We start from the raw sequence: 23267 nt of genomic DNA on the forward strand, positions 1-23267 counted from the left end.
GTCATTATTATTTAGTCACTATTAGCCATTTTAAGTTATCTGTACTTAATCATTTAAGTTAATTCAATGAAGAGACCACATTTGGTCAATTAACTGAGTTTTAGATTTCCCATAACTCAAATGAACTGAGGGAATCACTTTCCTCAAATCATTTGAGCAGTCTCAACTTATTAGTGTTTACAGTGTTACAGTGTGAGTCAAAGAGTAAGTCTGTGATTCTGCAGTGATGCTAAGTAAATAAGAGATCAGCTAAATTATCCAAGTATAAATACAATTCCATACATATTAAAATCTAAATCACTGGCACAGAAAACAAACAAAACCTACGTGAGACCAAGAGACTTTATTGAAAGAAAAAAATCATGAAATGAAGTCATACAATGCATCATTCAGCAGCAATCATAACTTAAAGATTGTAGTCAGTTCATGTTTTCTTAGACCTAAAATAAAAGATTATCTTTGCAAAACGCATAATCTATTTTGTATATGGTGACATAACCTCTTATATGATGTTACACTGTATAAAGACTGCCAAGGGTGTTAAGACATTCAGAATAACAATATTTCAGACTCAGAATATGGGCATGAGTCTACAATTATAAGTCACTGGAGCACAATTAACTGTCTTTAGAAATAGAAATGACAGAAACAAATACATATAAATTGTTTTACCTTCATAAGTACCCTTGCAATGAAGTGAAAATGAGATCTCAATAAAAAAATGTGATTTTATGTCAAATTATTCATCACATAAAAGCTTACATAGCAGTCAACACGGAAATCCATACATAATACATTACGTTTGAATGAATCCCATTTCTGTGATATAAATAATAAACATTCTGAACAGAGAACTGTAACATTGAGCAAATACAGCAGATATACAATAGAATTCACAATGTAGTCACTATCTATTGAAATGAAGTTTGGAAAAAAAGAACTTGAGTATATTTATTGATGCTGTTTGTTTCAACTGGGTGTACATTTGACAAGCTTAACAGCAAATGACCTGTTAAAAAGTCACAACATTACATTCAAATCAGCTTCTGTTACTTGCCGCTTTACTTTAATCACAATTGCGTTGCCCAAAAGGGTCAGTTCTTAAATGATTAAATGAATCTTTCTTAAGTATGTCTGGACGAATGTGACACCGCCACACTTTCAGTTATCCAAGTCACTGCAGCACATCACGGTAATAAACAAAGATGTAAACAAAGTACATTGCTTTATAAACTATTACAATTACTTGAAGCACAGTCAACATCAATGTTGAGCCAAGTAAAAACGTCAAAGATTAAACAATCAGGCCCTCTGAAAGCTGAAATAAATCATTAAACACTGACTATCATCTGGTTTGTAATCAACAACTATTTTCAGACCAAAGAATATCATGCGCTGTATGAAACAAACTGTGTTATAAAGTATAAATCAAGAATAAATGTCACCTTCAAACCTAAAACATAATTTTGTTTCCTATAAAAAGCGATTAGTTACTTTAATGAAAGTGATCAACACCGCTGCCTTTAAAGTGACCAATTGACTTTAATTAAAAATATGAGAAACTATTAAGTTGACTTAACTTACCTTTTATTGTCAACTAATTGCTTTTTACAGTGTATTTAAAATTTTGTTTTCTCAAAATCACAACATTTATGACTGCCTGTTTTGCCACTTAGAAATTTAAAATGAAGCATATTTTCACACAATTTATTGCTCACATTACATGTATGATAACTTAAATACATTTGAATATACTGTATAATATGAATAAAACAATTAGTTTTAAATAAATAAGAGTAATAACCGCTAGACATTCAGCATGCTAAGTTTCTGTGCTATAACTCTAAACTATATTTAATTAAGAAGACGATGCATTATATTGTTGAACACAGACACGATTCCAAAACTGCCTAAATAATGCTTATTAGAATACTTTCAATGCAGACAATAAATACAATAAATGCACAGAGATTTGTTTGTTTTGTTTGCTGTTTTTTGATGAAATGAATGATTTTAATCAGATTTAATTTGACTAAATGCGATTCAGTAATCCTGAGAAACAAACTTCAGAATATATTCCAGGTTTTAAGAGAATTAATGAAGCCCAAATAGAGTTCAAAGAGAGAGCAGAACATCTTCGATAAATAGAGCATGTGACTTCAGGAGGTGGTCATGGTTGAAGGGTCCGTCCACATGGCTGCCACATCTCTGAACCTGCACAGTAGAGCAAACACACTTGTAGAGCATGTAGAGCATAATGATCAGTGCCTGACAAATAAGAGTGTTCACAATAAAGTTAAGAAAAGCCATTTTAAACAATTATTACACTCATCAGATTTTAATAATGTAATGTCAGTTTTAATCACATCTCCCAATATTTTTATGAGGAACATTATTTTTAACAAAATGAAAATGTCGTAAATATAAAATTCAGTGCTTCCCACAGTTTTGAAATACAGTTAATGTCAGATTTATTGGCCCCCCTGAATTATTAGCCCCCCACCCCATTTATTTTTTCCCCCAATTTCTGTTTAACAGAAAGATTTTCTCAACACATTTCTAAACATAATAGTTTTAATAACTGATTTCCAATGACTGATTTATTTTATCTTTGCCATGATGACAGTAAATAATATTTGACTACATATTTTTGAAGACACTTCTATACAGCTTAAAGTGACATTTAAAGGCTTAACTAGGTTTACTAGGCAGGTTAGGGTAATTAGGCAAGTTATTGTATAATGATAGTTTGTTCTGTAGACTATCAAAAAATATATAGCTTAAAGGGGCTAATAATTTTGACCTTAAAACTGCTTTTATTCTAGCCAAAATAAAACAAATAAGACTTTCCCCAGAAAAAAAACATTAGACATACTGTGAAAATTTCTTGGACCAAATGGTTAAACATCATTTGGGAAATTTTTACAAAAGAAAAAAAAAATTCAAAGGGGGCTATTAATTCTGACTTTAACTGTATACTTGCGGTGGTAGCCAGATTGAAACACACCATTTGCCCCATCATGTATATAGTTAACTATATGCGACAAACAAAACATAATTTAAATTTTAACAATAATTTTATTTATTATGACACTGTTATACACGGTTTCTTTTCAACGGCTTAAAGTAAAAAAAGACAGCCACTAATTCTCATGCTTTTATGCTATTCAGGAGCCATGTGCACCCACTGACGGGTAAGGCATACTAGGTTTTTTTCGACATACATGTTAACAGATTAGAGCTTTCATACTGCATGCAGAGGCGTGAGCGTCGCTGAAGCAGGAATTCCGCGATAGTTTCATTTGCTGGGTCTATTTTTGCCACACTGCTCATACTCAAAGTGACAGTGCATTGATAATGACCAAAAACACTTTGAATGGCATTAAAAAAAATTGCCCAAAATTTTACCCAATAAATGCATCGATAATATCCACTCATTTTTATATATTCAATCAAATGAACTTAAACGATTAAAAACGGCAACAAATATTTATTTGGGCCTGAACTACAAAACCAAATTAAAAAAAATATTAGTATTAATTTTTCTTAGTTGGGTGCATACTAGTTTGATCATGTATAAATATCATAACTATATTGTATAACTATAGAGACGCAGACGCAGACGGTGTGAAAAGCAAACGCCTGCACGCTGCTTCTGCTCTCCATACACGCTGTGCACATGCTGCTCACGCTCTGCTTGCACTTGCGGTGTGAAACAGGCGTAATATATCAACGTCATCAAATTAATAAAATAATCAGCAAATGAAAAATAAATTACAGAAAAAGGAATAAAAACAGACAATATCTGCAAATATAAGTAAAACGTGTAGATTATTAATGCAAATGCATTGTTTAACCATTATACTAATGGTGAACATAGATTTTGCAGCAGTATTGGCTGTTTGTTTTCTGTGTAAGAGATGTATCGTATCGTTTCTCCAAAGTAATGCAAATTATAAGTTCTAGGCACATCAGGTCTGACTACCTATGTGTGAAATACATTATCATGTCTTCAAAGTAATGCATATAGTCAGTTCCAGACACAGCTCTGTATTTTGTCTAACAAATGCCATGTGATACTTTCAGGCAAAGCCCAGACAAATATATTTTTGTTGTAATGGGAGTTTCTGTTTCTGCTAATAAGCACTGCTCATTAAATTGTGTATTTAACTGAATGTCAGCTGCAGTAGTTGAGAGATTTTTTCAATGAATTTGAAGATATACCCAAAAAATCCTCCTGGTTTGTCTCTTCTTCAAATTCACAAAATAACCACCAAGAAAAAGTAATAAATACTATTAATAGTATTAAATTATAAATACTGGAAAGAAAAACACAATATTATTATTAAAATTACTAGCACTTCTATGTTAAGCTGCTTTGACACAATCTACATTGTAAAAGTGCTATAGAAATAAAGAAGAATTGAGTTAAATTGAATAGCCATGGCTTCTGATGATATGTTGAGGTGTTATGAAGCAAAACGACCGGTCTGTGCAAGAAATCCGACATTGTTGACAAAATTAGCACCTTGTTTGTTACATGGATTAGTTTAGATAAGTTTGTTTACAATTTTTTTATATGGGGAAGCATACTGACAAATAATACAACACACTCTCTACTGTAAACAAATAGCATCAGATCTGTGGATTTAAAGATTGTTGCATTTCTTTCACAGACCAATTGTTTAATTTCAAAAGGCTTCAAGTTAGTCAAGAACCATTAGTAATTCAGTTTTGCTTGTGCATGTTTAATCCATATTAATCCAGCATTCTTCACTATATATTCTTTTGTGTTCAACAGAAGACAATTTTCAAAAAAGCGCAAACTGCAACTTCATATTTTTCCTGCAACTGCATTTTCAAATTAGCCCAATTGTTCAAGAAAACTGCAATCCTGGCAATGCTGACCACCGCCAAATTCAACTACACTACTGAAAAAAATTCTGCTACTACTGCTTCAACTAGTGCTATTACTGCTGCTACTAAAAATCAGTATATAATTATTTATGAAGACAATATAGAAAAAATTTTAGTAATGGTCATTGAAAACTGAGCTTTGGCATTAAAAATAAATTAAAATCTATAATAATAATAAAATTTTTTTATTTTACTTTATTTTTTTAACAATTCAATTCAGCCTTGGTAACTATAACACTTCTCTTTAAACTTTTGTATTCCATTATGTTTGATTACAGTATTTTTAAAAATTCAGAATTTACTCACATCTGTGTTTAGCATTTATTTTGTTACTTGCTTTGAATCTCACCTGGCATTTATAAGATACTGTGCCAGGCTGATGTTGGCAGGTGTTCCAGTAATGGTGATCTGGCGGTCTGATGACCCCTCCATGGCATTAGCAATTTTGATCTGAGCCCCAGACATCTGACGGATTTCATTAATTTTGGTGCCCTGACGTCCAATTATACAGCCTATTAGCTGAAAATATAAAGTTACACAGATTAAAATAAGTTCAATGCCTGTTCTTTACATTCTTCTTTGATTAGGGGTATAACGATACATCATAATGTGAAGCTGTGAAATATAAATGTGCCAATGTGCACCACTTATGTAAACGATATGACTTGCAATACTGAACTTGTTTTCTTCTAGTACTCAGCTTATTGTATAAGATATATTTTTCTAAAAAGGTCAATTCTGTTTTCCTGTATTACGCTGCATAATGGTGTTTCATGGCCGTGAAATCACACACGTTTGTTTACCACAGAGAAATTACAGATAATACATTTGTAAATAATGTTCACTTTGTTGCACAGAGAGAGATTGCTTTGCTTCATAAGACCTCAGTGCATCGTCAGGACTTGAGTGTATCGTTACACCCCTATTTTTGATACAGTTTCCCCAAAAACTGGGTCACAAAGAATTATACTCACATCATTTGGAATGGTGAGTTCATGAGTACTGGCCTGTGAACTGGCATCCACACCTATTAACAGAACAAATGTAGGATAACTGAGAAATACAGAGAATATTTAACACAACATTAAGCATAGTTAAACTGTGCAACTAAATCTAAATCTGTTACAAAACTGTAACAAATCTAATGGAGTTATCCTCTAGTTTAGAGTAAAACACTTCAAAGTAAAAAAAGGTAATGTTATTTTTACAGTGAAAATTGACATTCCATGAATTTGCAGTGCCACTTCACATTTAACTTTTTTATTTTATTTCTTTACTAATTGCACTTATTTTTCATGTTAAATACAAACATAATGTTCCATTTTATTTTATTAAATTTACGTTTTTAATCGCATATCTCAGCTCACTCACATCCGCTGCTGGGCACAAAGCAATAAATGTCTTGCAGCTCACACTCCAAAGAGAGTGGCAACTCCGCCCTGAAGTACTCCAGCTGATATGAGAGAGTTTTGGAGAAGCTCAGATTGACCTGTTTGCTTCAGCTGAGACTGCCTACTGCTAGTTGTTTAAATCCCTGTCCGATGCTTTGCTCAGCACAGATGCACTGGCTTACAGCTGGCTTCAGGTATGTCTATCGGGCGAGTATGCGTTTCCCTAGTTAATCTTCTCACACAGACCTTGCACAAGGCTTCCGGGAGGATGAAGAGCAGATCTTGTCGATTGAGCCACACTATCCCACCCAGACCTGGTTTTCAGAACTTACACTCCATGCAACAAGTCTCTCTCTGGCAGATTGTGCTGAGGAAGGACCTTCTTTCCCATGGATGGGGCACCATCTGGCACCTGAGTCCAGATCTCTGGAACCTCCATGTGTGATCCACAGACATGACACTGAAAACTTAGGTGACCTTCCGGCATTGGTAGTTGACCTCTCATGCCCTCTTGGGATCACTCTGTGGTTCTCTCTGCACTGCAGAGAGAGCAGTTTGAGCCACTTGATTCAGTATCTTTAAGTTTACTATCTTTGAAGACGGTTCTGGTGATCGCGCTGGTTTCTGTTAAGACAGTAGGGGAATCATGCCTGGAATATGGGCCAGCTAATTCTCACTTTATCCTGAGACTCCAGCCTGTCTCTGTGACCAAGGTTCCTACCACTTAATTTCGAGATCAGGTAGTGAGCCTTCAAGCATTGGTTCTGGGGAAGGCATGCCCAATCCTTTCATTGCTGTATCTGGTTCACACACCGTGTTTACGTGGATCACACAGAGCATAAATATCCTCTGAATAGCTCTTTACCTGTTTTGGCAGTCGGTAGAAGGGAAGTACCCATTCCAAGGAGAGGTTGGCACACTGGATTGTGGATGCCATTGCCCTTGCATATCATACTCAAGGCAAACCGTGTCCTCCAGGGGTGGAAGCACACTTGACTAGTACTAGGAGCACCTCTCTAATAGACAACTGTAGAGCTACGAGCTGCGTGACACCTAACACATTTGTGAGATTCTACAATTTCTGAGTGGAGCCGGTTTCCTCTCGGTTGCTGGGTAATACCAGCCAGTCGGGAGGAAACTATGCTTGGTGAGAAAAAAAATGCTTGCTGTGCCATGGTCCCTAACCTGGAGTTATGTGCTATTGTACTGCTCTGTTAGTTTAAGTTCTCTGCTGGTTAAACCTAGAGAGTTCCTCTAAGGCCCCCAACACGGTCTCAGCGGAGAAGCTAGGTCCTTGGCCCATTGAGTTTTCTGGTAGCCCTATTGGTCAACCCACATTCTGGGGATCAGTGCTTGCTATGAGTGGTCCAATTTTCAGGTGACCTCATATGCCCCATTCAGTCATGGTGAGTCCCCCTCCATAGGCAAATCGGTGTCTTCTGAACCAACTAACAATATTCCATATGTTGTGCTCCCTTGTAGAGGGTTAGGCCATTTGCATATATTGTCACAAGTTCTCCCCATCGGGTAGCAATTGGCCTATGCAACGTCCTTCCCCTTTGGGACTGCAATGTTTTCCCAAAAGGTCATATCAAAGTAAACTATAGAGTCAGTTTAGCTAGGTATAGGTGATTATGACTTACCATACATTTTCCATAAATTGATTACGTTTCCATACATTTCCCCTAGTGGATTATCACAAATTAATTTGTAATCTGTAAAAAGGAACTTTCCACATCCTTGGACTTAGAATTATGCATTTCAATGGCAACACTATTATCACTTGATGTCCACATGAACTGGAAGGTGCTGAGATGTTGTTTTTTCAGCATGTTGATGTACTTCCAGTTGAAATAGAATATTGAGTAGGGGCGGGGCTTTCTTTTTGAATATTATATTCTAGTAGCTAACTAATGGTAAGTGGGGTGTGGTTAAGAATATTGTAGCTGAAGCTGTCAAACTGATGTCAACAGAGAGGGACCACCACTTCAATAGCGAAAGCAGATGGTCAGACTTTGATTGAAAATTACCTATTTTTTTTTCAGTGTATAACCATCGAACATTAGTAAATGAATATTTGTTCACCTAAAGAATAACAATGTGCACGCTAGCAAAACAAACCCCAGCAGATTATGATTTCAAACAGCCTTTAACACAGTTTCTAAACTAATGTGCTGCAGTAAAGTTGTGCATGGTTCACAAGGCACAAGCTGTGGATCTTAGAATATTACCAGTTTACAAGTTGTAATTAAGGGTTCTCCAAGAATATTTAAGTGTTACTTAAGATAAATTTGTACCACTTTGTTGTGCTTTCACATTACATTCATACTATAGTTTATTTAAGATAAGTACCCAAGAGTATGTGATATCGGATGCAGTCACAGTCTACATTTTTGCCCCTTATGCATGTTGACTTGCATGTAAATGTAGCCTGCGTGCTCAGTCAATTTTGAAGTATGTATATAGGCCTATGACAGAAATTGGTTACTGCGCATTCAAGTGCATCCAGACGGAGCAACACTTTGCAGTGAAAAAGGAAATATACCACAAGTTCACACACATTTTTAACCCCAAAAAATATTAAAATGTGTTCTCTTGTGCGGCAGAAGAACTAGCAGTGCTACAGTCAAAATGCAGCATCTTAAAAGGATGAATATATAAGCAATAAGTTTACCATTTACATGGTAAAATGTCTCTTTGGTTTTTAATGACATGACAACTGACATATTAAATGAAACTCTCAAAGGCAAAATATTGTTTTGATGTCACTACAGGAACAAACAAATTTAGCCTATTAACAAAGTTTTGTAAATGTGGTTTATTGCTGGGATACCAATGAAAAAATATTGTAGTAATTTATAGTAAATCTGTAGTAATTTTATAATCATACTATAATAAAGTGTATTACTGTATATATTACAGCATGTACAACACTACAGCATACTGTAGTATAAGATTCCCCATAGTTGTAGAAATTAGTGTATTGAATAATTTGCATAGATTACTATAGTTGATGTATTACCACAACAGGTTAAGTATTTATTACATGGTTTAAACACTATTGTATTTACTAATTACTGTAGTATTTTTTCATGTGGGTAAATGTAAATTATAAAATGTTTTAAATAAAGCTGATTTTATGAGTTGTCAGCGTAATAGTATGTAACACGCTCAGTTTGTGCTGTTTGTTTTTTGCAATTACAGAGACAATCATTTCAGCTAAAAGTTACAAGATGTACCATACTATAAATACAGCCTTAAATGTACATATAAAATGTAATGAAAAGTCAATTTAGATTTGTCATGTTGCCCATCCAGGGGGGAGAAGAGTGAAAGACAAGAAAGTGAATGAAAAACCTACAGGTATATAGTGAAGGGTGTGTAGCGGGAGGGTTGGGTACGTACCAGGGAAAGCGGGGGTGGTCTGTCCGAGGGAGGTAAAGGGGGTTTGCTGCATAGCCAGCTGATGGAGCTTTGTCAACTGCGGGGGAGGGAGGAGGATCAGTACACCTAAGAAGTTTCCATTACAGAAAGGAGTCCTGCTTGGACATTAGAAACTTAAAAGGACACTACCAAACGGAAGCTGTGTGAAATCTTACATATATATATAAAACATAGAAATAGAAGTATAAGTGAATTTAGTTTAATAAAGCAGTACAACAAAAAAGCAAAGGTTAACAAGAATGCTATGCTAAAGAGGGATAAAGGATTGCAAAATAAATTTTACTCACGTCTGGGTGTGGGATTGCATACTGTCCCTGAATGGTGTAGGCCTAAAATGGAAATAAAAAAGGAATCTTTATATAGTACGTCAATGAGATGTACAGTGCATCTCGAAAGTATTCTACACACAATACCCCATAATGACAATGTGAAAAAAGATTTTTTGAAATTGTTGCAGATTTATATTAAAAAAATTTATATATATCAAGTCTTTTTGAATATGATGCCACATGCTTGGCACACCTGTCTTTGGGATTTGTTTGCCCATTCCTCTTTGCAGTACCTCTCAAGCTCTATCAGGTTGGATGGGAAGCGACGGTGTACAGCCATTTTCAGATCTCTCCAGAGATGTTCAATAGGATTTAACTCTGGGTTCTGGCTGGGCCACTCGAGGACATTCACAGAGTTGTTGTGAAGCCACTCCATTGATATTTTGGCGGTGTGCTTTGGGTCATTGTCCTGCTGGAAGATGAATCATCATCCCAGTTTTGAGTTCAAGAGCACTCTGAAGCAGGTTTTCATTCAGGATGTCTCTGTATATAGCTGCATTCATCTTTCCCTTTATCCTGGCTAGTCTTCCAGTCCCGTCTGCTGAAAAACATTCCCACAGCATGATGCTGCCACCAACATGCTTTACTGTAGGGATGGTATTAGCCTAGTGATGAGCGGTGCCTGATTTTCTTCAAACGTTATGCCTGGCATTCACTCCAAAGAGTTCAATTTTAGTCTCATCAGGCCAGAGAATTTTGTTTCTTATGGTCTGAGAGTCCTTCTGATGCCTGGCTTACAGCCATTCCTGCCTAATTACAACTGTATTCGGAAGCCAAGCAAGGATGGGGCTGGTTAGTACTTGGATAAAAGACCACCTGAGAGAATACCAGATGCTGTAATCATTAGGACGACATGGTGGCTCTTAAGTCTGGTTTATACTCGATGCGTCTGCTAGTTCGCTTAAGTGCACGCGATGAATGTGATATCATCGCTGTGTTTGCGGAGGTTCGCTTTGGGTGCTGATTTTGGCTGACAGATGATTTTGGCTGGCAGAGCGCATGATTTTTTTTTTGAGACTCGAGCGAACAGTTCGCGCAGCACCGCATTTGATTTGAGTTGAATGTGAACCACTTTGAAGAGATTTTGTCAGAAGGAAGTATGACTGTACAGACATCTTTAGGATTCATGATCATAGGGATAACCAGATAATCAATAATTCTTGGCTAGAAATTGCAGCAGTCATGGGAAAAGAGGAAAGTTTTTGTTAAAAATTTTGGAAAAACCTGAGGGATAAGTTTGTTAAAGCCAAAAGAGGCCACGGCAAAAGTGGAGACCAGGGTACACAATTACAGAAATATGTTTTTCCACCAGTCATACGTTTTACACTGATGTATATATCACAATTTTGAATTTAAAACAATTTAATAGTTACAAAACTATAATTAAGGAACAAATTATTTCTTTGTTAACTGGAAAGGAATATTTGAACCTATCGGTGGGCCCATACGAAATCTACGTGCACAGAAATCCTCAGATTTCCGCAGATTTTTAGCCTATCATTAAGTCTATATATTTATTTGTGTAAATGTGTGTAATTTTTTATTTGTTCAGTTTTTAAATTAATATCACTAATATTATTGTTATATAATAATAGTAATATCAAAATGTTTATATGATTTATTTTCAATACAGTTTGTAAAGTAATATTTTTAGTCTTTTAGTAGATATATTATATGAGAAACTTGCTTTGTTTACCAAATAAGTGGATCTAATTGGATTTGCATTATAAACATTAAATAAAAGTTAAAAAGTATTGTTCTTTATTTAATATATTACGTTTTTAGTTATAATACTAACTAAAATCATTCCGCATAAATCCACAGACTTTTTTTTTTACAAAATTCTCCGCAGAAATAGCAAAAAAATTCTGCAGATTTTGTCTGGCCTTACCTATCGGTTTACAATATACTGATGTCCTGTTTTCTGGGCTTTATTGGTGATAATGGTCAGGAATGTTGAAGAAGGTCGCTAGTTAGAGTCCCAGCTAAACCAGGAGGCCATGAGGAGTTTGCAGGTTCTCCTCATGTCTGTGTGACTTTCCTCTAGATGCTCTGGTTTCCCCCACAGTTTAAAGACATGCAAAATAGGTGATTTGGGTAAACTAAATTGTGTGAAGTGTGTGAATGGGAGAGTGTGTGGGTGTTTCTCAGCACTGAAGGTTGCATTTCTCATCGTATCTGCATATCTCATCATACTCTCAGTGCTGGGTTGCAGCAGGAAGGGCATCTGCTGTGTAATACTTATGCCAAAGTAATTTGTGAACCATTCCACTGTCACAACCCCTGATAAAAGCAGGAAATAAGCCTGAGGAAATTGAACAAACCAGTGTTGCCACCTTTTGATAATTTTCTAGATCCACCCCTGCATCAAGTAAAAACTGTTCAATCCTATAAACCTAGTAAATTTTTTTCTTGACATTCTCCTATCAAATTATATAATAGTCTGATGTACAGTATCACAATACACAACTGTCTACTAAACATTTAGTCTTAAAGGCGGTGGCCTCAAACATAATTACTGGATGGCCGCTTAGCAGATTTTGGCTCCAACCACCTCCAAATCACACCTGCTTAACAGTCTCTGGTAGACTTGAACACCTTGATCAGTTGGATCAGCTGTGTTTGATTAGGGTTAAAGCAAAACTGTGCAGAGCTGCGGCCCTCCAGAAATTGAGACCTTGAAGGAATACATATCCTGGGTATACCTATACCATACATGGTCAGGGTGCATTTGCTGCCCTAGAGAAATATGTACACTTGTTTACAATTTAGCATTATATAGCATGATAAAAGACTTGATGTAACTAGATAATAAAGTTTGTTGGGATACACATTTCTGTTGGATTGAGTAAACCTTGCCTGAATTTTTAAAACTGCTTTGTAAGTTACAAGTTAAAAAAAAAAGATTTAAATTTCTAGTTTGTTTTAACACACCGCTAATGTGCATTAACATCTTGTTAGCATGTCCTAGGCTAGTTGCTTGATCTTGAAAGTCTTGAACTGATTGAATGTAGGTTAAAACACTGAATGAAAGCCCGTGCACACCGTGATGCTTTTTGTTAGCGTTTTCCGTCTGCGGTTAACGCCATTTGACTAAATAAAGGGTGCCAATGTGATCGTGCACACCAACGCGCAAAATGGCAGGCGTAAAAAAATTTTTTAAATGCCTTAAGGCCCATGCACACCGAGATGTATTTTGCTCACGTTTTCCATCGACGTTTAACGCCTCGTGACTAAATAAAGAGGGTCAATAGGTGCGATCGACTTTATGCAGCGCTGTGCAGATCGATCAAAATCTGTCTTAAAGCGGTGCATGCTGGTTAGAAATGTTGTCCGGATTGACGCTGCGTGGACGCAACGCGACTGTCACATGTGGCATCAATGTACCGCAACAGCGTTCCGGGATCAGACGACTGACTCAGCCGGTGCAGCATCTGAAGAGAGCCTGCCGGAGCTGCGATGACAACACAGATATTACACGACTGGCTGAGTTCACCGCATGACAACAACCACGTGTGTTTTGGGATTTTTATAGGACAAATTCCGATACACATATTTTAAAACAAACAATTAACTTTTCATACCCTTTCTATCTTATAAAATCATTTATATGATGATAATATATATATATCTCGTCTCGAAAAATGCTGATGATAAACGCAAACTAAAAGCGTCCCGGTGTGTACTAGTCTTAAGAGTTAATGTTTTAAAGTCTCAACGAAAAAGTATATGGTAGTTTTCCTAGACTAAAGGCTCGTACACACCAGGACGCTTTTTGTTTGCGTTTATCGTCAGCATTTTTAAGATGTTTTTGCAGATTCAAACCCAAGCGATTTTCACAGGCGTCGAGCAAAAGAGTATGAAAATCACTCCTTGACGTAAGAGCAAAAAATGTCTCGGTGTGCACAAGCCTTAACGCAATGAGTTATTCACCTAAGCAATCGAATCCCATCCAGCTAGTTAATTTACTTAAGATAGACTACTGTTTGTATGTCTGTACTGGTAATAGTGTATATCATAAGCATACTTACTGGAAGAGGCTGATGCTGCAGTAACAGGCTGAGGTTAGCTGTGGCTGGTGCAGTCAGGGCGTCTGCTCTTACCTGCCCCCCAGAGAAAATGACGGGTGCAGTGGCTGGCTTTGGCCTGTATGGAATTGTAGCACCTTTGGGTGGGGACTGGCAGGGATCAGGGGAGGTCAAATAAAGATGGAAAAGATGAAAATTGAAAAGAAAAGCAAGGGCAAGTTGTAATATAAGTATAATAAATCAGGGTTTCCCAAAAGGGTTTTTTAACCCGTGGGGGTTTGTTAGGGAACTGTAAGGGGTTAGTCGAAGGACAGCTAATTATTATGTTGAATGTAAAATTAAAACGAATACACAGTGGCACATCAAAATGAAAAGATTAAAAGATTAGTTCACTCAAAAAAATTCATGTTCTGTTATTAATTACACTCTAAAATTGCTTGGTTATTTTAACCCAATGTTTGGTCAAATATATACAAACCCAGTCATTCAGTTAAAAAGTTTCAATTTAAATGTAATTAAAACAATTAACCCAATGTTGTGTTAGTCCAAAATTGACTAAATGTTGGGTTACAAAATACAATACATTTTATAGAGTATACACGTTTTACTCACCCTCACCCTAGTTCAACTGTAATCATACAAAACTCTTGTGTGCCAAAAACAGTAAAACAAATTTGTTTGCCTAAAATGTCTGGATCGGATCAGGGTGCACATTTACTACAGGGAATATGACCCTTGCATGTTGTGCTGTTGACTTTAATCTAATACCAATATGTCACATTGCCCATAGTATTTGTATATTATTACGAACAAGAGAAGATATAGGCAAACAAAGTCAAATTAGCTTTTTTTGGCATAGATGATTACTCTTGAACCCCTAAGGTTCCATAGTCCTTTTTCTGGGCTTTGAAGGTCTCATCTCATGTCTCATTGCTGTCTATGGAGATTGAGGGAGCTGTTGGATTTCATCTAAAAATCTTAATTTGTGTTCTGAAAATTAACAAAGGTCTTAGGGCTTTGGAACGACAATTTTCATTTTTGTGTGAAATACTCTTTTTAATAAATGAAAAATCTGATGTACTGCTTGCTTGAGAGTGAAGATGCTTTATTCTAGTTACCGCTTCTAAGTTTTGTACCTCAGTGTTTTGTCTTTAATACAGACAAAAAAAAGCTAATTATCTTTTTATCTGCAGAAAAAAGAAGCCTTTTCATGTTTGAAATGACTGAATAAACTATTTCCTCCATTTCCTAAAAACAACTATAAATGGTTTGTCCTTACCTCCAACATGACCACACAGATCTGCTTCACACACTGGATAATGGCCTCTGGGGTACCTGAGATAGTGACCGCCCGCTCAGTGGAGTTGGGGAGCATATCTCCAGCCACTTGTACCTGAGCCCCTGTTGACTGGAGAACAACCAAGGCTCAATCAGCCAAGAAAGAAAACCCAGATACACAGCAATATAATTACTAAGCCAGATTGGTAATTCCACAGATGTAGTAATTTGAAGTAATTTTGGATTTTGGGCATGCAATGAAATAAATGTCAAAACACTTTCTGTATACACTCAGAGGCCACTTTATTAGGCACACCTCTTGCTTGTCAATGCATATATCTAATCAGCCAATCATACAACAAAATTTCCCGTTCAAGATTTAAGTGGCTACAAATGTGACTGTCTTGATGCCTGAAACACTCTGATCTGCTGGTGTTTACACACATCTATAGGGTTTAAATTCAACTGTTAGAAAAAAAAGAGAAAATATAAATAGCAGCAGTTCTGTGGGTGAAAATGTCTTGTTGACGCCAGAGGTCATAGGAAAATGGGCAGACTGGATCGACCTGATGGTGTGCGAGATATTTTCTTGGCATATTTTTGGCCTCTTATTGCCAACTGAGCATTGTTTAAATGCCACAATGCACCATGTCACAAAGCTCAAAACATATCATTCTGGTTTCCTGAATGACAATGACTTCGATGGCCTCTGCGATTTCAAGGGCCCGTATTCAAGAAACATTTTATCTAACCATTAAAGAGATAGTTACCCGTGCCCCATCATTTACTCACCCTTGACTTGTTCCAAATCAGTTTGAGTTTTTGGGTTGTGTTGAACACAAAATAAGACATTTTGTTGGAAACCTGTAAACATTAGCCCCTTTCACACAGTGATAAAATAAATATCCGGAAAATTACCGGAACGACTTTACTGGTATATTAAAAAAGCAATGTTCACACAGGCAAAGACGTTACAGAATTTTTCTGGAAAAGACCACTCACACACCTATTACAAAATACCAGTAAATTCAGACATAATTAACCAGAAATGAGCTCAAAACGGCTGCGCTTGTATTTGTAAACGTAATAGGGATTTGGCTTGATGGTTACACTTTTATTCAAAGCTTTAGAACTCATGCAGCGTATCCTAGAGACATCCAAAGGCAGAAGCACGAACACAACAGCACAAAAAAATCAAACATGTTTGCAACAAGTTAAGAGTAAATGATAGGAAAATTGTCATTTTTGAGTGAATTATCTTGTTAAGTGTTCTCCTAAATAGCAATAAAAAATTTGTTGAGAATTTTCTTTTAAAGGGCACCTATTTTACCACTTTTTCAAGGTTTAAGATCTAAAGGCTTTGGTGTCTCCAGAATGTGTCTGTAAAGTTTGATCTCAAAACATCCATCAGATTATTTATTATACCTTTAAGAATATTGGAATTTTCTGCTCTGAACACAATGTAGCTGTTTTTGTTGCCTGTGCCTTTAATGCTAGTTCTCCCCGCCCACCGTTCCCATGTGCTTGTCAGAGTGTGCCTCAATCTCCGGCTGTGTCAGATAAACAGCACAGTGACAGACATGAAGGAAGCAGATCTCACGTAACTTTTGTGAGAAATACTACTGTTAGAACTTTTCCAATGATTATTTGATGTATTTGTTGTGGAGTTAATTCAAGCCTTTCTGCAACGATGAGTCACACACAATGTCGTTACAAAGTTCACGCACACACACACAGCACGTAGGTTTAACTTTGCACGGCAAATGTGACAGGATACACATTAATTTACAATGCTGTATGGATATCCTTTATGTTAATGTACAAAATAAACTTAACATCCACAAACCGGGATTGAGGAGATAAAATTGCTGTAATTCATTACAAACATGCACTGTTTTAAGCTGAACAGATCTCTTAATTCCAGTTGCTTTGCGCACGTCCTGTCTCGTCGATATGATTATATGCGTTACTACGGAGACATGTTAATACATGTTAATTGGTGGGCAGGGAAACCACACTTCTACGTCACGTTGCAGTGGGCCTCAAAACGGGAGGGATTTGGATCCTATTTTAACATCAGGAAATAATAAAAAAAGAGACTTCTTGAGTTTATTTCACCCCAATATGGGTCTGGACACACTATACATACACACAGTTCTGTCCAAACAGCTTACAAAAGATAATTTTCATCATAGGTGCCCTTTAAAACCTATTGACAAAGTTAAGGAGAAACTTTTACTAAGGAACAGAATGAGGCTTTACGCTAAGAGTGAGGGTGGGTGGACCTTGCTATGAATGATATAAGCATGATAACTAACTATAAAGAGTTATTGGCTCATTGGGTGGGAGGGGGTTGGGGGTCTTTGGTAAAGATGTATTGACGCAAACTTTGTACAGCATATTATGGTGTCATTTTCAAATAAATATTTCAAAATGAAATTGTTGCTACATTCAAATAATTGTTTACAAAGACATGTTAAGTGAATTCACATTTTAAAAAGTATGTTCCTTGCTTTTAATGTTCTAGAAATTAATTACATATTTTTATGTCTCTTCCATCAAGTTATTGTATTTTCTTTAGAAAAAAACAATTATTCAATTATATTCAAAAAATATATTTAAAACATTTTTGAATAGATATTTAGAAAAATAAATACACAATTGGCCAATTATATATTTATTGGCACATATTTTCATGCATATATGTATTTTTAAATTAATGTAAAAATAAACTATCCCATACTTACTGTATGCGAATGCCTCCACGATTAAGGTGATAACTTATTAAAATATCCTTGTGCTAAAATGTTTTCTTTCCATGGCAGATTGCTGCAAACTGCTATTTTAGTATAGTGTGTGCTTTGATCCAGAGGTGAGACAAAGTCATTGTTTGGCAAGTCACAAGTAAGTCTCGAATTCATTGCCCTCAAGTCCCGAGTCAAGTCTCGAGTCAAGACAGGCAAGTCCTGAGTCAAGTCCCAAGTCAAAGGCAACAAGTCTCAAGTCAAGTCCAAAGTCCTACAGTTTGACTTTCGAGTCTTTTTAACAGAAAAATAAAATGTAAACAGATTATGTATAGTTGTAATGATTATGTATGATCTGTATTTATTAAACAAACCTTTTTTATGAAAAAACATTGCTCATATACATAAAAATACAAATGTAATTTTCTGAAAAAGTGCTGAACAGTGCTGTGTCTCGTCTCCACATTGCACAAAATCGATTCCACCACAATAGATTCCATTTTGCCTCACATCACACAGAAATTGCAGGTCTACTGCTGTCTAATTCATTAAGTTTAGTTGTGCTATGTTATGTCTTCGGTGATCAACTTGTGATTAACTAAAATCAAACACTTAAAGACACACAAAATCAAAAAAACAATATTCAGTTTAAAAAAAACTTTTCATATATAGGCTATAAATAACTTTTCAGTCATTTTCACATACTTCTATTGTACAGCATATGGTATATGCCATGTCTAAAATTAATGAAGAATAATGAATTAATTAATAAAACAATCAAATGAACAAAAGGCATTATCATATACACACAAACTCACTATACAGACTCTAATAATATCATTTATCCATATTCCATTTTTGAGCCACATTATTATTAATACAGCTTCTTCTATTAATGTACCTTAAGGTAAATATTAAATTGCCATTGCTGTCTATATTGAAGGTGTGTGCATGCTGTCAATGAGGTTTTGGAGGTGAATCATCTACATCAGTGGAAAAATTTAGTGGCTGCTATTTATTTATTCATTGAAATATTGTGAATTTACGCAAGAACATTTAAATAAATAATTTCATAAGCCAAATCATATTGGGGTGGCCAGAGTTTACACAGGGGCGCTATTCCCCTGGGACATTGGATGTAAAGAATATATTTTATTTTAAAAACATTTATCAAACATCCAAAAGTGCACCATCCTAATAAAATAAAAAAGATTTAAACAAAAATATAACTAACACAAGCAGAAATGTACAGTAACTGTGATAAGGAAAAACTTGATATTTTAGCCTACTGTTCTATTCACTCTTCAAATAAATGTCACGATCAATCCCATTTTATCAAGGCAACTAAAACAAATGTCTTCCACATTGCTGATGAGATTTTGGAAGACATTTTCCCTGTCATCCTCTTCATTTTGTGGAGAAGCTGTTTCACAGGGCCCCTGAACACTTCCATTGGCATGTACAGTGTTTTGAACAGTAGCCTACTACAGTAAAGTACTTCAATTAATCAGTTGTGGGAATACTATAGTTGCTATGGTAACACAAGTGTAATATAAACAAATTTCCCAGTGTTGTTTTTTTTACAATATAGGGTATATTATACTACAATTCACCACACTTTACTGTAGTAAAACTACACGTTGTATTTAATTTGATCAGTTCACTATTAATACCACAGTATGCTGAAGCATTCATTAACAAGTTGTAAATAACACTAGCCTAAAACATAGGCAGTATACCTAACACTCAAAAACATAGAATTTATTAAATAATTTACCTTAACCTCTTAGTTTTTCGTGTATTGTTAATACATAGTGTAGCAACATAGAAACCATATTAACATCCTTGAGATAACCAATTTAACAGGAGGATCTCTGGAGAGCAAAACGCAGAGAGACTGCGAACGCGCTCGCGAGAGACCGAATGTATGCGCGCGAGAGATGGGAGTATCGGCGCGCGAGTATTGGCTCGGTCTCTCTGCGTTCGCTTGACTTTTGTCCACTCCGGCGCCTAATAGTAGTCACTTTGGATGCTGTTGAATCAAAACAATTTACCGTGCTTTGATTGGATGGCGTGCCGAATGCGCGCATGCTCTCTGTCACACACACATGCATAAAGAGAGAGCGGTCCGTGTCAACATACTTTTTATCTTTGGGCTTTTTATGGGAAGTGGCAAGTCTTTATAAGTCAATATGCGCAAGTCCAAGTGAAAGTCCAAGTCATTTATGTTGAAGTCCAAGTCGAGTTGCAAGTCTATTTATATTTTGTCAAGTCGAGTCTAAAGTCATCAAATTCTTGACTCGAGTCCAAGTCACATGACTCGAGTCCACACCTCTGGTTTGATCTTCACTACTCACAAAGACTGTTCTGAAAGCAAAATGGGGTCATAGACTGTAAAATATAGGATGGACCCAGTGCTAGCAAGGTGATGTACATAATAAAAGTGGCATGTACATGGCTCATTAAGAAATTTAAAGTAACATACCTCCCTCATCTCTTTGATCTTGGAGCCACCCTTTCCAATTAAAGAGCCGCACTGACTGGCGGGCACCACCAAACGCAAGGTCACTGGAGGCTTACTTGTAGCCTGGCTATTGCTCATAGAGTTAATGATATCCTGTGCAGGGTGAAAACATTAGTTACCATTACAGATACAGTTGTTATTGACTTATGTGGAGGTTTTATTAGTATATAACATTATTATTGTTGTCTCATACTTCTTCAAACTTGTATGCGATCATGGCGAAGGCCTTGAATATGGCATCTGTGGGTCCTGTGATGGTAACTATTCTCTCAGGACAGTTTCCCTCTGAAATATTTATGCGTGCGCTACTCTGTAGAAGCAGTTTATGTTTGTTAATAACCATGTTAGTCATCAAACTTGCAGTTGATAAGACTATAAAGTGAGGAGTTCAGATAAAAAAAGCATCTAAGTGCTGTTTGAAATTTTTGTGTTTAAATCTTTTCATTATGCAAGCCCGTAGCCAGGGGGATTCGAAAGACCCACCTCTCACTGACAAAGGTCCAGAATTTGTCACATACATGAGTTAATTTGACTGCTATTCTAATGACTCAAATTTTTCTGTTTGAAAATTACTTAAAAGTAAAATTTAAATTTTGTTAATTAACATCTGTAGGTTCAATTATTTCACATTTACAATGATGAATAAGTTTTTTGTTGCCTTTAAAGTAAAAGAACTGAACATGAACATAGGAGGTTGAGAAAATTGCTCATTTTAGAAGAACATTTCAGATGGCACTTAAGAGGATTTGCATCTGAACTCTTCAATTTTTCTCTTATTTTAAGGTGCCCTTGTTACAGTGTAACTATTTATTTAACTACTCAGTAATACTTATTAATTACATGCATTGAAATGGTTAGGGTCAGGATAAGTATTAGGTCTAATGTTAGTTGCAAGCAACTATGCATAATTGTAATTAGTATAGTAAGTGCGTGGAACATGTAACAAGGACACCTTAGAATAAAGTGTTACTGATTATATAATGACTTACTTCCTCACGCATCTTCTTCACAGTTTCCCCTTTCTAAAAAAAAAAGAATAATTAATTAATAATTTTTTTATAAATGATTGTATAAATCTGCATTTCTACTAAAAGCATGTTGAAATCTCCTTTTTTTGTTGAAAAATATGTTTTTAAAAGTGATAGCTTTATTGGATGAACAGATGTATGCATTTTTACCTTTCCAATAATGCTGCCAACCTCCTGCAAGATTAAAAAATATTGTGTAATTACTGTAATTCCAAGTTTATAATTCAGTCATTGTACTGCAGCCTAACTAAAACAGAAGTTTAAATATGTCAAATGAAAGTGCTATATACACTGCTCTTGTAATCAGATTGTTTTACGGAGAGACATTTTTGCCTTCCTGCAAAACATAATGCGTTTACAATCTGTTCTTTAAGACTAGTATAATTATTACCATGGTGTACCATACACAGTAAATTCTGTATTTGAAAATGTTAGATTTTTTTTGTTTGTTTGTTTGATTGTTTTACCTTGCCATGCATGAGGAGCCTGATTGTCAGGGTGACGTTGAGCCCTCCTTCAGACTGAACTTTGTTGAGCTCCATGGTGAGGATTTAGGTCTGGGTGAATTAGTTAGGATCTCGCAGGAGCAGTTAAGGAATGTAGGGGCTGGTGGTTGCCACACAGTCACCTACAATTCAAAAGAAAAAATAACTTTAAATGGTTCATCTTGAAATATAATAAGATTAATGTATTACAATCCTCATATCTACTCAATAAAATTGAGGTAACAGATTACAAGCAATAATATTCACTTAATTTAACAAATATGCATTGAGTAACAATTAATTAAATTAGCTTATTTAAAAGGTGCCATTTAAAATACACTTTAAACTAAATTATTGATTTAATTGAACAGAAAAATCAACACAATGTTAATGAAAACTAATCAATGTTTTTATTGCATTTAACACAAAATTTGTAAAGCCTTTTCATCAGCTCTAAAAATTATTACACTGAGAAGACAGAGAAACAAGAGGTTTAATGATTAAATAAATTTTGGTTGAACCTTAAAAAGCTTTGTTACTTTGCCTTAGTTTTTGCCTTTCTAGACTTTTAAAAATAGTTTCTTTTGAGAGAGAAGTAGGTAGGCAGTAGGTAGTGTAGTTCTGTCACAATGGTCGCTGGTTCGAGCCTCGGCTGGGTCAGTTGGCGTTTCTGTGTGGAGTTTGCATGTTCTCCCTGTGTTTGCGTGGGTTTCCTCCGGGTGCTCCGGTTTCCCCCACAGTCCAAAGACATGTGGTACAGGTTAATTGGGTAGGCTAAATTGTCCGTAGTGTATGTGTTTGTGAATGAGTGTGTATGTGTTTCCCAGTAATGGGTTGCAGCTGGAAGGGCATCCGCTGCATAAAACAAATGCTGGATGAGTTGTCGGTTCATTCTGCTGTGGCGACCCCAGATTAATAAAGGGACTAAGCCGACAAGAAAATGAATGAATGAATAAATGAATGAATGAATGATCTGCCAGTAAGGTAAGAAAAATAATCATGTTTTTATTTAGAAATATTTTACTTAATCCATTGGCTGATTATTGATCTTACCGTAAGGGGGAAAAAACATTTTAATTACTTATTTCTGAAAACAAAA

General features: G+C 35.8%; 1 protein-coding gene across 8 annotated transcripts; it reads right to left on the reverse strand.

The window, feature by feature from the left end:
• Positions 1 to 387: 387 nt before the first annotated feature.
• Positions 388 to 22234, reverse strand: LOC130230064 (poly(rC)-binding protein 3). Of its 8 annotated transcripts, none has more exons than XM_056459013.1 (13): positions 22151 to 22234; positions 21834 to 21857; positions 21645 to 21677; positions 20849 to 20965; positions 20617 to 20748; positions 15389 to 15517; positions 14185 to 14259; positions 10040 to 10081; positions 9714 to 9789; positions 8715 to 8746; positions 7030 to 7057; positions 5892 to 5944; positions 5263 to 5436 (listed from the first exon to the last, which is right to left on the reverse strand). In XM_056459013.1, exons 1-13 carry the CDS (start codon positions 22223 to 22225, stop codon positions 5263 to 5265), a joined length of 990 nt encoding a protein of 329 aa, XP_056314988.1. In that variant the 5' UTR covers positions 22226 to 22234. The 8 variants fall into 8 exon arrangements, with proteins under 8 accessions (XP_056314985.1, XP_056314983.1, XP_056314982.1 ...); XM_056459009.1 differs by having other exon boundaries at positions 14113 to 14259; XM_056459010.1 differs by lacking the exons at positions 7030 to 7057; positions 8715 to 8746 and adding an exon at positions 388 to 2214 and having other exon boundaries at positions 5267 to 5436.
• Between the last annotated feature and the right edge of the window lie 1033 nt (positions 22235 to 23267).

Source organism: Danio aesculapii, chromosome 6, assembly GCF_903798145.1.
Source record: "Danio aesculapii chromosome 6, fDanAes4.1, whole genome shotgun sequence".
NCBI lineage: Eukaryota > Metazoa > Chordata > Actinopteri > Cypriniformes > Danionidae > Danio > Danio aesculapii.